Raw genomic sequence first — 15,703 nt, 5'->3', positions numbered from 1 at the left:
AACTTATTTTTCCGTTACAATTGGTGAATCGAATAAAAGTATTGCCTCTAAGCACACTGAAGAAATACTTACTGGATAGTTGTTGTCATGATTCTGATGAGTGGTGCTCTGCTCTCCTGCAGAGACTATACTGGGCCTCATATGTTCCTCCAGTGAATTCGTTGTTCCCGGTCTAAGTGCTGTGTGGTGTGGGAGGGGTCTGTTCTTTGAAGCTTCATCCGGAAGCCAATCCACCTGGAACACTACCAGTGATAGTTCCTTTTTTTGCTTTTTTGCAGAGCACGTCTCTGGTTCCTGTAAGTGACTGACCTGATCTTGTCCCGCTTCCTTGTTCCTCATACCCCGTCTCCTCCCCTACTCTGTTTTGACTCCCTTCCTCCCTGACCTTTGGCTTGTTCCGGAGCCCAAGCTACTCCGCTCTCTCCCATGTACCTGACTTGTCCTCTTGGCTACCGACCTCGTTTTGTATTCTGACCCCAACTCTTCTCTCTCCCTGATACTTTACGTGACTTCCTGGTTTTCTGGCTCTTGGCTCGCACACTGACTTCGGCTTCACTCTCTCCCTCTGTTAAGCGGGCTTTACATGCTATGATATATGAAACGATATGTCGTCGGGGTCACGTCGTAAGTGACTCTCATCTGTTGCCGTTTGACATATCGTAGCGTGTGACAGCTACGAGCGTCTGTTAACGAGCAAAAATACTCACCTTATCGTTGCTCGTTGACACATGTCTCATTTTCTAAATATCGCACGTCCTTCTCTGCGCCGGTTGTTCGTCGTTCCCGGGGCAGCACACGTCGCTCTGTGTAACACCCCGGGAACGCTGAACTGCAGCTTACCTGCGTCCCACCGGCAATGCGGAAGGAAGGAGGTGGGCAGGATGTTTACTTCCCGCTCATCTCTGCCCCTCCGCTTCTATTGGCTGGCCGCTGTGTGACGTCGCTGTGACGCCGAACGTCCCTCCCCCTTCAGGAAGTGGATGTTCTCCGCCCACAGGTCGTTTGGAAGGTAAGTACGTGTGACGGGGGGTTAAAACATTGTGCGACACGGGCAACAAATTGCCCGTGTCGCAGAAACGATGGGGGCGGGTGCGATCGCAAATGCGATCGCACGATTAATTGCAGCGTGTAAAGCAGGCTCTACTGACATTATTCCCCGGCTCTTGACCCCTGGCTAGTTTGACTTCCCCGCAGATCTCCTCCACTAGGGTATCTTGCGATTTCTAGTGGTCTAGCGTCTCATTACACCTAAGTGCTCGGCATCACAGTTGTATTATGTATTGTAGTGCTGTATTTATGGTCCATCAGGTACTGTATGTAGCTAACCTTGAATACAGGGCTAGGTAACCTTTTTATAAGGTAGAGAAGGCTGTGCTCATTGATCGTTTAACAGAAAGAAAACATGTCTCTATTGAAGTATATTAATGATCATTTCTGGTGCTTTTAATATGTGCAGTCTTCCTCTAGACCCACATCAAAGGCCTCTCACCCATCCATCCAAAGGGTTACAAATCCCAAATCAGCTGAGATTTAATATTTTTTCTTTTGCAGGGTTCTCTGATTTGGTTTATGTACTTAGTTATGTTGCAAGACCTATTAAAGGGCCAATATTGACTTATCTCCAATAAAAAGACAGCTTTCTTCTGTAGATCTTTTTTTTCAGATCTTTTTCACCAATGAGAATCTGTTAGCCAATAAGTGTACTCCCTAGAACAACTGGTGGACTCCAAAAAAAGAAACAGACCCCCACAAGATTCTTTATTTAACCAAGAAAAATGTTATCTACTCTGTATCTAACGAAGGGTCAGATCTTGGTCTTAAGGCCCCTTTACACACTGAGACTTTCTAGCGATCCCACCAGCGATCCCAACCTGGCCGGGATCGCTTCAAAGTCTCTGGTGAGCTGTCAAACAGGCAGACCTGGCCAACGACGCAACAGCGATCCGGACCTGCAGAACGACCTAGCTAGTCATTGGGGACGTTGTAAGGCCAGCGACTTCATTAGCGACTTCCCTTTCAAAAAGCTGCTTCATGCCGCGGCTCTGTCTGTGTGCCGTGTACTGATTAGCGGTCACCGGTGAAGGATTCACCGGTGACTGCTAATCCCCCGAGTGACTGAAGTGTCCCCCCTGCTCTTATACTCACCGATCACCGGCGCTGCACGGCGTTCACATTGCTCTGGCGGCTTTTTCTAACTTGAAAAAGGCGGGCGCTCATTACACAATCTCGTATTCCCTGCTTTCCCCGCCCACCGGCGCCTATGATTGGTTGCAGTGAGACACGCCCCCACGCTGAGTGACAGGTGTCTCACTGCACCCAATCACAGCAGCCGGTGGGCATGTCACTATGGAGTATAGAAATAAATAAATAATTAAAAAAACGGCGTGCGGTTCCCCCCAAATTTAATACCAGCCAGATAAAGCCATACGGCTGAAGGCTGGTATTCTCAGGATGGGGAGCTCCACGTTATGGGGAGCCCCCCAGCCTAACAATATCAGTCAGCAGCCGCCCAGAATGGCCGCATACATTAGATGCGACAGTTCTGGGACTGAACCCGGTTCTTCCCGATTTGCCCTGGTGCGTTGGCAAATCGGGGTAATAAGGAGTTATTGGAAGCCCATAGCTGCCACTAAATCCTAGATTAATCATGTCAGAAATCTCCCCGAGATACCTTCCATGATTAATCTGTAAATTACAGTAAATAAACACACACACCTGAAAAATCCTTTATTAGAAATAAAAAACACAAACACATTCCCTGGTCCACCACTTTAATCAGCCCCAAAAAGCCCTCCATGTCCAGCGGAATCCAGGATGGTCCAGCGTCGCTTCCAGCTCTGCTGCATGAAGGTGACAGGAGCAGCAGAAGACACCGCCGCTCCTGTCACCTCCACGCAGCAAATGAAGAGAGCCACGTGATCGGCTGAGCTGTCAATGAGGTTACCTTGAACCAGCGGTGGATGCAGCGGTGGCCGCGGGTAACCTCAGTGACAGCTCAGCTGATCGCGCTACTCACCGCCGCTCCTGTCAGCTCCACGCAGCGAAGGGAATAGCGCGATCAGCTGAGCTGTCACTGAGGTTACTCGTGGCCACCGCTGCATCCACCACTGGATCCAGGTAACCTCAGTGACAGCTCAGCTGATCGCGCTTCTCACCTCAGTTGCTGCGTGGAGTTGACAGGAGCGGCTGTGTCTTCTGCAGCTCCTGTCACCTTCATGCAGCAGAGCTGGAAGCGACGCTGGACCATCCTGGATTCCGCCGGACATGGAGGGCTTTTTGGGGCTGATTAAATTGGTGAACCAGGGAATGTGTTTGTGTTTTTTATTTCTAATAAAGGATTTTTCAGGTGTGTGTGTTTATTTACTGTAATTTACAGATTAATCATGGAAGGTATCTCGGGGAGACGCCTGACATGTTTAATCTAGGATTTATTGGCAGCTATGGGCTGCCAATAACTCCTTATTAGCCCGATTTGCCAACGCACCAGGGCAAATCGGGAAGAGCCGGGTACTGTCCCAGAACAGTCACATCTAATGTATGCGGCTGCTGACTGATATTGTTAGGCTGGGGGGCTCCCCATAACGTGGAGCTCCCCATCCTGAGAATACCAGCCTTCAGCCGTATGGCTTTATCTGGCTGGTATTAAATTTGGGGGGAACCGCACGCCGTTTTTTTAAATTATTTATTTATTTATTTCTATACTCCATAGTGACATGCCCACCGGCTGCTGTGATTGGGTGCAGTGAGACACCTGTCACTCAGCGTGGGTGCGTGTCTCACTGCAACCAATCATAGGCGCCGGTGGGCGGGGAAAGCAGGGAATACGAGATTGTGTAATGAGCGGCCGGCTTTTTCAAATTAGAAAAAGCCGCCAGAGCAATGTGAACGTCGTGCAGCGCCGGGGATCGGTGAGTATGAGAGCAGGGGGGACACTTCAGTCACTCAGGGGAATAGCGGTCACCGGTGAATCCTTCACCAGTGACCGCTAATCAGTACACGGCACGCAGACAGAGCTGCGGCATGAAGAAGCTTTTTGAAAGGGAAGTCGCTAACGAAGTCGCTGTAAAGTCCCCTTTACACACAGACTTTCTAGCGATCATGCTGCACAGCGGGAAACAAAGGACCAAAGAATGGTCCTGAACGATTTGTAGCGATCAGCAACTTCACAGCAGGGGCCAGGTCGCTGATGTGTTTCACACACTGCAATGTCGCTGGGGAGGTCGCTATTACGTCACAAAACCGGTGACGTTACAGCGATGTCATTTGCGATGTTGCAGTGTGTAAAGCCACCTTTACAGTGCCTTGCGAAAGTATTCGGCCCCCTTGAATTTTTCTACCTTTTCCCACATTTCAGGCTTCAAACATAAAGATAAAAAATTTAAAATTTTATGGTGAAGAATCAACAAGTGGGACACAATTGTGAAGGTGAACGATATTTATTGCTTATTTTAAATTTTTGTAAAAAATAAAAAACTGAAAAGTAAGGCGTGCAATATTATTCGTCCCCTTTACTTTCAGTGCAGCAAACTCACTCCAGAAGTTCATTGAGGATCTCTGAATGATCCAATGTTGTCCTAAATGACTGATGATGATAAATATAAGCCACTTGTGTGTTATCTAGTCTCCGTATAAATGCACCTGCTCTGTGATAGTCTCAGTGTTCTGTTTAAAAGCACAGAGAGCATCATGAAGACCAAGGAACACAACAGGCAGGTCCGTAATACTGTTGTGGAGAAGTTTAAAGCCAGATTTGGTTGCAAAAAGATTTCCAAAACTTTAAACATCCCAAGAAGCACTGTGCAAGCGATCATATTGAAAAGGAAGGAGTATCATACCACTGCAAATCTATCAAGACCCGGCCGTCCCTCAAAAATGTAATCTTAAACAAGGAGAAGACTAATCAGAGATGTAGCCAAGAGGCCCATGATCTTTCTCGATGAACTACAGAGATCTACAGCTGAGGTGGGAGAGTCTGTCCATAGGACAACAATCACCCGTTCACTGCACAAATCTGGCCTTTATGGAAGAGTGGCAAGAAGAAGGCTATTTCTGAAAGATATCCATAAAAAGGGTTGTTTACAGTTTGCCACAAGCCACCTGGGAGACACACCAAACATGTGAAAGAAGGTACTCCGGTCTGATGAAACCAAAGTCGAACTTTTTGGGCACAATGCCAAACGATATGTTTGGCATAAAAGTAACATATTTCATCACCCTGAACACACCATCCCCACTGTCAAACATGGTGGTGGCAGCATTGTGGTTTGGGCCTGCTTTGCTTCAGCAGGGACAGGGAAGATGGTTAAAATTGATGGGAAGATGGATGGAGTTAAATTCAGGACCATTCTTGAAGAAAACCTTTTGAAGTCTGCAAAAAACCTGAGACTGGGACGGAGATTTGTCTTTCAACAAAACAATGATCCAAAACATAAAGCAAAATCTACAATGGAATGATTCACAAATAAACGTATCCAGGTGTTAGAATGGCCAAGTCAAAGCCCAGACCTGAATCCAATCGAGAATCTGTGGATAGAGCTGAAAACTGCTGTTCACAAATGCTCTCCATCCAACCTCACTCAGCTCAAGCTGTTTGCAAAGTAAGAATGGGCAAGAATTTCAGTCTCTCAATGTGCAAAACTGATGGAGATATACCCCAAGCGACTTGCAGCTTTAATCGCAGCAAAAGGTGGCGCTACAAAGTATTAACTTAAAGGGGCCGAATAATATTCCAAGCCCCAATTTTCAGTTTTTTAATTTTTACAAAAATTAAAAATAAGGAATAAATATTGCTCAACTTCACAATTGTGTGCCACTTGTTGATTCTTCACCATAACATTAACATTTTTATCTTTGTTTGAAGCTTGAAATGTGGGAAAAGGTTGAAAGGTGGCCAAATACTTTCACAAGGCACTGTATCTAGCAGCATACTGCTTTCCAGGAATGTGTATTCCTATAAGTGAGAGACTTGTCACCGATAAGTATCAGTTAATCATGCTAAGTTCCATATACATGTGTGTATTACCTTATAAATGTTTGACTTTTTACATTCATTTTTTGTTTATTTCTCTAGGGTAAAGCATTTGGACAGATGTTACTTGATCTTGAGATAAAAAATGTCCCTGATTTAAAATCCTTGATCGATTAGACTGATGGAATTGAAATCACCATGTGCCAAAATGTTTACCTGAATTTTAACCTAGTAAATGGAAACATCAGTATATTGGAGGAACATATCAACAGGTTAATGCACAAGAAGAATTATGTACATTACTCAAAAAAACATTAGGGATATTTACCTTTTTAGGTTGAAATGTATGGAAAAATGTAAAAAGTTTGCTCTATATTTTATCATGCAAGTAGGGCATTTAAGTAGAAGCATGCAATGGTGATTTCCTCATCTCAAACAATTTATTGAAACAAAAGTCAGCAACAGTGGTGAGTATACCACCCCAAAAAAATGTTGCTGTCTCAAAAATTGGTCATGTGGCCTTAAGCATCAATTACAGGTTGACAATGATTTCTCATGCTATTCAGAAGACAAGTTACTGTCTGCTGAGGCATGGCATCCCACTCTTCTTGAAGGGTGGCCTTCAGGTCATTGAGAGTCTGGGGTACAGAGTTACAGCCTCTGCACGGTGACTCAGCTGATCCATAGATGTTTTATGTAATTCAGGTCTGGAGAAAGTGCAGGCAACTCTATTTGAGGTTCCCAAGTCTCCAGCAGCCGTTCCCTTATGATGCAGCCTCAATGAGCTGGAGCATTGTCATCCATGATGATGAAATTAGCCCTGTGTTGTCCATCCAGAGGCATAATGACTGGATTAATGATTCTATTCAAGTAGTAGGGGCTTCTCACCATACCATTCACAAAGTGTAGGGCAGTTCTGTATTCACTAGACACACTTGCCCACACTGTAACATCATGACCACTAAAGGCTCATATGGTGACATCAGTGGCTGATGCATAGAGCTTTCATTGACATCTCAAGCATTATTTGTGGCGAAAATTTCTGCTCAGCAACTTTTATCGGTGCACAGTACTGAGACCCACTGGTCTCTCGTCCAGCGTAGATGCTTCCTGGCCAATGCAAGATAATGATGCCTGGTGGTGTGATCAGGCACGCAGATCATGCTGATGTATTCAATTTCGAATGGCTTAACGGGACACTTGGGTGCGTTTTTTTTTCCCTTAAATGTGCCTGAGTTGTGTGGCATTCATCATCTTGATCCAAAAGGGCATTGTTAACAATGAAGCAGTCATCAGTGTGGGATGTGGCCTCCAGATCTCCACTTCTATGCCTTTCTGTGACTCTTCCAGTCTCTCTATATCCCTGTTCTCACCTGCTGATGATACTCTGTTACACTCTAAGCTCAATGACACTTCCGTTTGTGAACATTCTGCTTGAAGCTTCACAATGGCGCGGTACTGTTGATCAATTATTAGGTGTCATCTTGGTCTCATGATAGAATGTGAACAGCATGATGAGGAGCACTGTTTAAATACCATTTCTAATTGAAACCCGAAATATATTGGGCGATTCATGGATCAAACATTCGATGTTAATTTTGCCATTAAGCTCCTTGTTAGAGAACAGCAAGTTGGGCAAAAAGTACTGAAACATTGAACAGTTGGACATGTGCGTCCAAAAGATTAGAGAGGGTCACATTAAGTTCACTCTAAGGTTAGAGGGCATTTTAGGATCATCCTGAAATTTCACCCAAAAGCCAAATATCCCTAACGTTTGGTGAGTAGTGTATACTACTAGTCAAATATATGTTGTATGTTATACTTTTCTATATGATGTGAAGAATTTGGTAGAACTTGTTGTTCTTTATGTACACTTTAAATTTTTCTTTGTGCCATTTCTTGACATAAGTAGGCTGTTTACACTGTTTCATGGTTCTTTTTCGTCAATAGAGCAGTGTTGTCTCCTGCACTATTTTAGTTCAAACTCTAGGAGCTATTTATAAAATGGATTTAAAATGATTCTTCATCCATCATAAATACATCAGAATCCATGGCTCCATTTTGATTAGAGCTGTATGTGATCTACAGAATATCTAGATTTTGTTGGCTACTGGATATCAAATCTATTGAAATATTTTCGAGGAACCAATTTAGATATCATGTCAATTTGTATATAATGGTACTTACCATATTAGCAAAACTGGTAATGTGGCTTGTTACTTGAATTAACAGAAGATGAAAGCAGAAATGTGTCCAATATTTTGCTGTTTAATAGAGGAAACTTGTAGTAATCATGTAACTAATGGAAAATGATGTTATAGATTTAAGCACCTTTATCTTGCACTGTCTTCCGTTTTATCTAAAGCCAAGTCTAATAGTAGAGGAGTTGTTGAAAATATTTTAAGAATATAGCCTCTCTGGCTCTGATGGATAGTGTGTTCTAAAGAATAAAACTGCAGGACCAAAGGCTTTTGGTCCCATTGTTTAATTTGAACTCTGTGGGCAATTTATATTAACTAAATGCTGTTTTTGCATATTTACCATATTTTTCAGATTATAAAACATAGTTTTCCTCACAAAAATGTGGGAGGAAAATGAGCGGTATGTCTTATATTCCAAATGTTGCTTACCGGGGGTGGTGGAGAGGGGTCACAGGAGCAATGCTACTGTCGCTGTGCTGGGGCTGTGGGCTGAGGGTGCTGTGCTATGCTGGGGCTGCGGGTGCTGTGCTTGGGCTCCAGGCTGCGGACGCTGTCCTGGGGCTGCGGGCACTGTGCTGTGCTGCACTGGGGCTGCGGGCGCTGTACAGTGCTGTGCTGTGCTGTGCGCGCCATCCTGAAACTGTCGATGGTGCAGACTTCAAATAATGGCGCCTGGAGTTGGCGTGTGTGCAGATGGAGCTTTCGGCTCAAGATCTCATCTGCGCACGCCCCGCCTTCAGCCCATTCTCTCCCAGCAGTGGACTTAAGGAAAATGGCATCCGGAGATGGCACATGTGCAGATGAGATCTTGAGCTGAGAGCTCCATTACCTCACTTCCGACAGTTTCTAGTAATTACCTGCCTCACTGCACCCGCAGCGAACATCTGGGACACCCACCGCACTGTCCACAGCATCGCCCTACTCCACCTCCGCTCCTGCCTGCTGTGCCTCCTCTCCACCACCGCTGCTGCACGCTCCCACTAAATCACCACCGGATTGTAAGACGGACCCCATCTTTTTACCTTTTTTTTTCTTGTAATTTTGGGGTGCGTCTTATAAGACAAAAAATATGGTATACTCTTTTCTATATGTTCATTAACAATTGTAGATTGTTTGCCTTTCACAGCATTCAAAAGAATTGGAGCCGATCTGCAGTTTTTGGCAGTAACCACTACACAGTGTATAGAGCGATCCTGTATGGCTCCGTTCACTGTTTACATCCAGAAGATGTTGGACCGAATAACTGATCAGTGGGTGGGGATGCCATTTTTTGGACTCTCACAGATCTGATATTGAGAACCTATAGTTCTTTAATATCATTAGCTCGGCCAACACCAAGAAGAGGTGAGCTTGTTCTGACGGCATGGTTTGTTATCTTTGCTTCTCTCTTTTAATTTGATTGTCCCCTCATTAAGGCCTCTTTCACACGTACGTGCCTCCGGTACGTGTTTGGCAGTTTTCTCACGTACCGGAGACACGTACACACGTAGACCTAGGTATTCCTATGGTTTTGGACACACGTAAGTATTTGCAAATGGAACGTGTGTCCGTTCCGTACTTACGTGTGTCCATGTGTTTCTCACGCCGACATGTCCGTTTTCTCTCCAGCATCATGGGTGTCACACGGAACACAAATGGGTCACACGTAACACACACAGACCACACGGATATATTCCGTGTGACACGCACCGGAGAGAAGACATGTGTCTGTGAGAAAAAAAAAAACCAAACTTTACTCACCTTCTCCAGCCCTCCTGTCTCTGCCGCTGCTGTCACTTGCTGCCGACCGCCGCTCATTATGCTAATTGAATATTCACTTCACTGCGGCCAGAAGCAGCAGCAGCAGCGGGGAGTCGGCAGGACCGGAGACCAAAGATCAGCACCACGGACAGCGACGCCAGGGATTGGTGAGTAGAAAGTTCCCGTTTTCCATATGTTATCACAGATAACACATGGAGAACACACGTGTGCTATATACACGGCTCACCGAGGGCAATACGCACCTTTGACACGTCCGTGAAAAACGTGCGTGATTTTCATGGACGTGTAAAAGAGGCCTAAAGTTGAGCTGATCTTTGATGTGGTTATACAGCAGCTTCTGAGAGTTCAAGAGAAGGGAAGATAAGAATTTGAGACTGACATCAGAACAAGATCCCTGACATGTGACTCTTAACTCAATCTTTTATGTTCTGTGAGACATAGCTGTTATAGAAGGTAATCAAAAATATTTAATGAAATCCTATTGCAAAAATTATTTTTAATAAAAAAAGCATGTATTTAATTTATTAAATTACCCACAGAGAGGTCTATATACTTTAAAGTGTTGCCTATCAATATCTATATAAAAAGAATTGTTCTATTTTTTCAGTGTTAACATACTTTGCAGAAAAGTCTGATACTCCCTGTTCTGTAGAAAGTACTTTTCAGCCTCTGTTGTGTGCATTGGGTAAGGGTCAGTGATTCAGCAGGCATCTGAGCTTGGGTTTGGAAATCCACAGCTGCTCCGTACATTATCCATGAATATCGAACACGTGATACCGGCCTTTACTTCAAGTTAAGCAAAAATATTTGGAGAATCCTGGTCCCGCTCATCAGTAGTCCAAGCTGCCAGACCAGAGCCACATAAACCTCCTATTACCTGCCAGCACTCCTGCACCTTTTCTGATTAATGGGCCCTGCGTGACCCGTGACAACATTGTCGCACAAATACCGAAATGACCACTGGAACAGGGTTCTGTAATTCTCATTGCTCAACTCTAAACTTTAGAGAATATGGTGTTGGATTTATCAAAAGTTCATTAGTTGCAATGTTTATTTGTATAAAACTATCAAACTAAAATAATAAATCAACAGTTAGTTTTATCTAATTAGAAAGGTTTAGTTAGGAAATTTGTAAATGGTTGTGTCTATAGGGACACTTTATATACACAGACCTATTCAGTTCATAAAATGTTAGGTTTACACAATACAGCTATACATAAACTCGCAATCCATATGTAAGGGGTTGTCTGCTACTTTTTATATTAATGACCCATCTTTGGTACTATAAACAGTGTGTGGTGGCTGTCCGGTGTTGATAATAAAATTCTCTTGAAGAGAATAGTGGTTGATCTGCTGTATGTGGCAGCAGCCGCTACAGTGCACAAAGCTGTGCTGTACCATTCCACACTGTTTACATCTGTCCACCTGATAATAGCGGATTAAGGGGGGGAGTCGTGTCGGACCCCTTTCGATCTTTTATATAGATAATCTATCCCAAGGGTTGATCATCAATATAAGAAGTGCACATACCCCTTTAATTGTCTCCAGTTATTTTTTTTTACACCTGATCTAACATCATGTTTGACGTTCCTGCACATTTGCCGATATAGCTGCATATGCCACTATGTGACTCCTGAGCATCCTTCCTTGTCGAATGTCAAATTGAGTGGGTTAATAGGGTTGAAGGGACACAGTAATTTATATGAGATTGTCCTATATTTCTGGTAAATGTGTGATACAGTATAATTGTCCATATTGTATGTATTGAGCCTCCAAATCATGAAGGTGTTTTATGCCAGAACTCTATTGTAAAATACCTTTAATTGCAACATGGGGTTGTTTAAAAAAATGTTGTGACTTTTGGTCTTTTCATACAAGTTCTGACAAGTGGGCGGAGCTTGGGTTAGACTGGGTCGTGGCAATCCTGCCTGTCTAATTCCTGATCATTTCTGGCGTAACTTATGCCAGAAATGTTACTCCAGTCCCTGGCTGCAGTAACATTTCTCTCGAGGCGCACACCATATGTAAAATGTGTACTATTCATTAAATGGCATGTGCCTTTTAATGTATCGGGCATCTCTTACTCTCAGGGCTGTGGAGTCTGTAAGCCAAACATCCAACTCCGACTCCTCAATTTCCCTGTTTCCGACTCCACAACTCTGACTCCTTCATAAATTGTAAATCCTTAATTTCCATTCACTCTCTATAAAGACACATATGTAGGTTTTTGTCACTATCTGACATGAAAACAGAATAAACCTTTCCCATTTTATGTCAATTAGGAACCAAAATTATTTATATTTGCCAAATGCCAAAATAATGAAAGAAAATATTTTGTAATTTTTATTACTTTCTGCAAATTCAAAAGTTTCCATCCATTCCATTAGTATTTGGTAGCATTGCCCTTACACTGTATGACTTGAGTGAAACATCTTGGCTCTCCTGCCACAATCTTTTCATAATAGTTGGTGGAATTTGGGCCCATTCCTTCTGAAAGAACTGGTGTAACTGAGCCATGTTTGTAGGTTCTTGCTCGCACCTGCCTTTTCAGTTTTGCCCATAAATTTTCAATAGAATTGAGATCAGGGCTTTTTGATGGGCATTCCAAATCATTGACTTTGTTCTCCTTAAGCCACTTTGTAACCAGTTTGGCAGTATGCTTTGGGTCATTGTCCATTTGCAAGACCCATTTCCGTCCAAGCTTTAAGTTCCTGGCTAAGTTGTTGCTTCAGTATTGCCACATAATCTTCTTTCATCATGATGCCATCTGTTTTGTGAAGTGTGCCAGTCCCTCCTGCAGTAAAACAACCCCACAACATGATGCTTCCGCCCCCCAGTTTTTCACAGTTGGGATGGTGTATGTAGGCTTCGTAGCGTCTACCTTTTTCCTTCAAATGGAAGGGTTGATATGCACATGTCTGACCAAAGCATGTTCATCTCTGGTACACAGAACCCGTATCCTTCCTGAGTGGTATGATTGCTGGACATTCCCATCTTGTTTGTGCTTGCTTGCACCAAAGTTGTGCATTAAAATACATCCACAGGTGTGCCTCTAATTAACTCAGATGTTGCCAATAAACCTATCAAAAGCTTTGAAACTCATAACATCATCATATGGGCTGTCCAATATTGTTTAAGGGGATAGTACACTTAATGTATGTAACGTTTTGACTATGCAAAAAATAATAAAAATACCTTTAAACATTCTCTCTCTCTCATTATTCTGGCATGTGGGAAACAAATAAGTTTGTTTTTTAATTGACCTAAAATGGGAAAGGTTTATTCTGATTTAATGTCAGATAGTGAGGAAAAACCTGCAGATGTGTCTTTATAGAGACTGGATGGAAACTTCTGGTTTCAACTGTACAGGAATCATGTTTGTGATAAATTTACTGTATTAAAATGGTGACATCACTACTTATATCATGTAGCTGAAGTGCAGCACAGATTTGATCAGGAATAGAACAATTCTTTATAGGACATTTCATACCTTTCCCAAATTCTTATGAAAATATATTCATCATATACTGCACTGAACCGCTGTTCCAAATTTATTATATATTTTAGAAGTTGAAGTCTGTCCATTTTATACGTACCTAAATGGACGCCGACTCGACAACTCCGACTCCACAGCCCTGCTTACTCTTCCATCCTCCTTCATTTAAAATGGTGTGTACAGTGCCAATTTTAGTTAAATTGGCACCTAAGTATTTACATCTTTTATTTTTAGTAAATTAATCTTTCTGATTTAGGTTTGGATGATGTGATAAACATAAGTTTTCAATGATGCTAATATTTAGCTTTTGTACTCAAATCTAGCAGAACTTATTTATAGGTATACTGAAATGTAATTCTTATTTCTACAGTGACTGCATGTTAATTTCTTTATGTTCTAATTTAACATTTGAAACCTGTTTTGTACTCAAAATAAACATTACTCTTCTATAATGTATTTGTTGTGTTTTATTCTAACACTTAATTATATTTGGATAGTCTTTGTGGTCACTGGTGGAGAATAAATTGGGATGCAGAATGGGTTTCCTTGTGACATAAGTACTCCAAATAGGTAAATGAGGTAATCTGCTGCATTCAAAAATCGGCTCAAACATGAGAATCAAATAAGTTAAAACTAGTACAGTATGTAGGTGACACACCCAACATGTGGAAGAAACTACCCTGGTCAGATGGGACCAACTTTTAGGGTTGAATTCGAAACATATGTGGTGGAAAACGAGAATGTCACATCACCCTGAAATCACCATACAAACATAATGGTGCCAACATCATGCTGTGGAGAGGCTTTTCTTCAGCAGGAACAGGGAACCTGGTGAGAGTTGAAGGCAAGATTGATGTTGCTAAATAGAAGGCAATCCTGGAGGAAAACATGTTAGAGGCTGCAAAAGACTTTGGACTGGAGCATAGGTTCACTTTCCAGTAGGACAACGAACCTAAAATCTTTCAGATCTACAATGGAATGGTTTAGATCAAAGCATATTCATGTGTTTGAATGGCCCAAAGTACAGACCTAATGTCTGCTTGAGAATGTGTAGCGAGACTTGAAAATAGCTGTTTAGTTGCTCTACATCCAATCACACGGAGTTAAGGCCCCGTTACACGCAACAACATCGCTAACGAGATGTCGTTGGGGTCACAGAATTCGTGACGCACATCTAGCCTCATTAGCGACGTTGTTGCGTGTGACACATACCAGCGACCGCTAACGATGCAAAATACTCACCAAATCGTTGATTGTTGACACGTCGTCCATTTCCCAAATATCGTTGCTCGTGCTGGACGCAGGTTCTTCATCGTACCTGAGGCAGCACACATCGCTTTGTGTGACACCCCAGGAACGACGAACAACACCATACCTGTGTCCTCTGGCAACTAGGTGGGCGTGTGTCTAGTCTACTGAAAGTTCCAGTGAGCATTGTTGGAGCCATAATCTGGAAGTGGAAAGAACATCCGTTCACCATAAACTGGCCATGACCAGGTGCTACCCACAAGATTTCAAACACAGTGAAAGGAGTTATCAGAAAGGTTTTGGCTCTTGGACAACTCATCTGTGGAAAGACCTGGAATCAGCTGGTACAATTGTTTCAAAGAAAACAGCAGCTGTCAACAGCAGTGGATACTGCTAATGACAGGCTGTAAACCACAGAAAACTTTCCTAAAAGCTTTACTGCAACTGCCCATGGCAGAAATAACATGGTGCAGATCACAGTCACATATCTGCTAGCATTCCAAATACTGCCAATGAAAACAGTGATACAATAATCGATTTCTATTCATCTCAGGTGCTAGTTACTGATGAAGGCCATGTTTGGGCCGCAACGTCTGACAATACTGAGTATGAAACAATAAAAAAATCATCATATTTTACTGCATTCGGGAGTGCCTTGTATATTTTACTACTGTATATGGTTTGGAAACCTACCTGAGCACCCTGGTAACTAGAAATTCGGTAGAAGTGCCTTATCCTATTGAACCATAAACTGGCCATGACCAGGTGCTACCCACACGATTTCAAACAGAGTAAAAGGAGTTATCAGAAGAGTTGTCCAAGAGCCAAAACCTCTCTGTGGAAAGACCTGTAATCAGCAGGTACAATTGTTTGAAAGAAAATAATAAGTAGCGCACTCAACCGCAATGACCTATAGACTCCACTGCTGAACAAAAAGCATGTTCAAATGCGTTTAAAGTTTGCTCAACAAAATTTAGGCAAGCCTGTGATATAAAGGGAGAATATAGTTTGCTCAGATTAATCCAAAGT

General features: G+C 42.9%; 1 protein-coding gene across 1 annotated transcript in view; it reads left to right on the top strand.

The window, feature by feature from the left end:
- The window catches only part of LOC142310199 (uncharacterized), a 140,525-nt gene extending 126,647 nt beyond the window's left edge, over positions 1-13,878 (top strand). Inside the window, exon 21 of the mRNA XM_075347688.1 lies at positions 6,071-13,878. Within this exon, the coding sequence (XP_075203803.1) occupies positions 6,071-6,145 (75 nt within the window). The 3' untranslated portion in view covers positions 6,146-13,878. The remainder of the gene's footprint in view (positions 1-6,070) is intronic.
- The last annotated feature ends 1,825 nt before the right edge of the window (positions 13,879-15,703 follow it).

The sequence above is a fragment of the Anomaloglossus baeobatrachus genome, chromosome 1 (genome assembly GCF_048569485.1).
Source record: "Anomaloglossus baeobatrachus isolate aAnoBae1 chromosome 1, aAnoBae1.hap1, whole genome shotgun sequence".
Classification (NCBI taxonomy): Eukaryota; Metazoa; Chordata; class Amphibia; order Anura; family Aromobatidae; genus Anomaloglossus; species Anomaloglossus baeobatrachus.
Note: the sequence above shows the minus strand (reverse complement) of the source record. Positions and strands in the feature narration are given on the sequence as shown.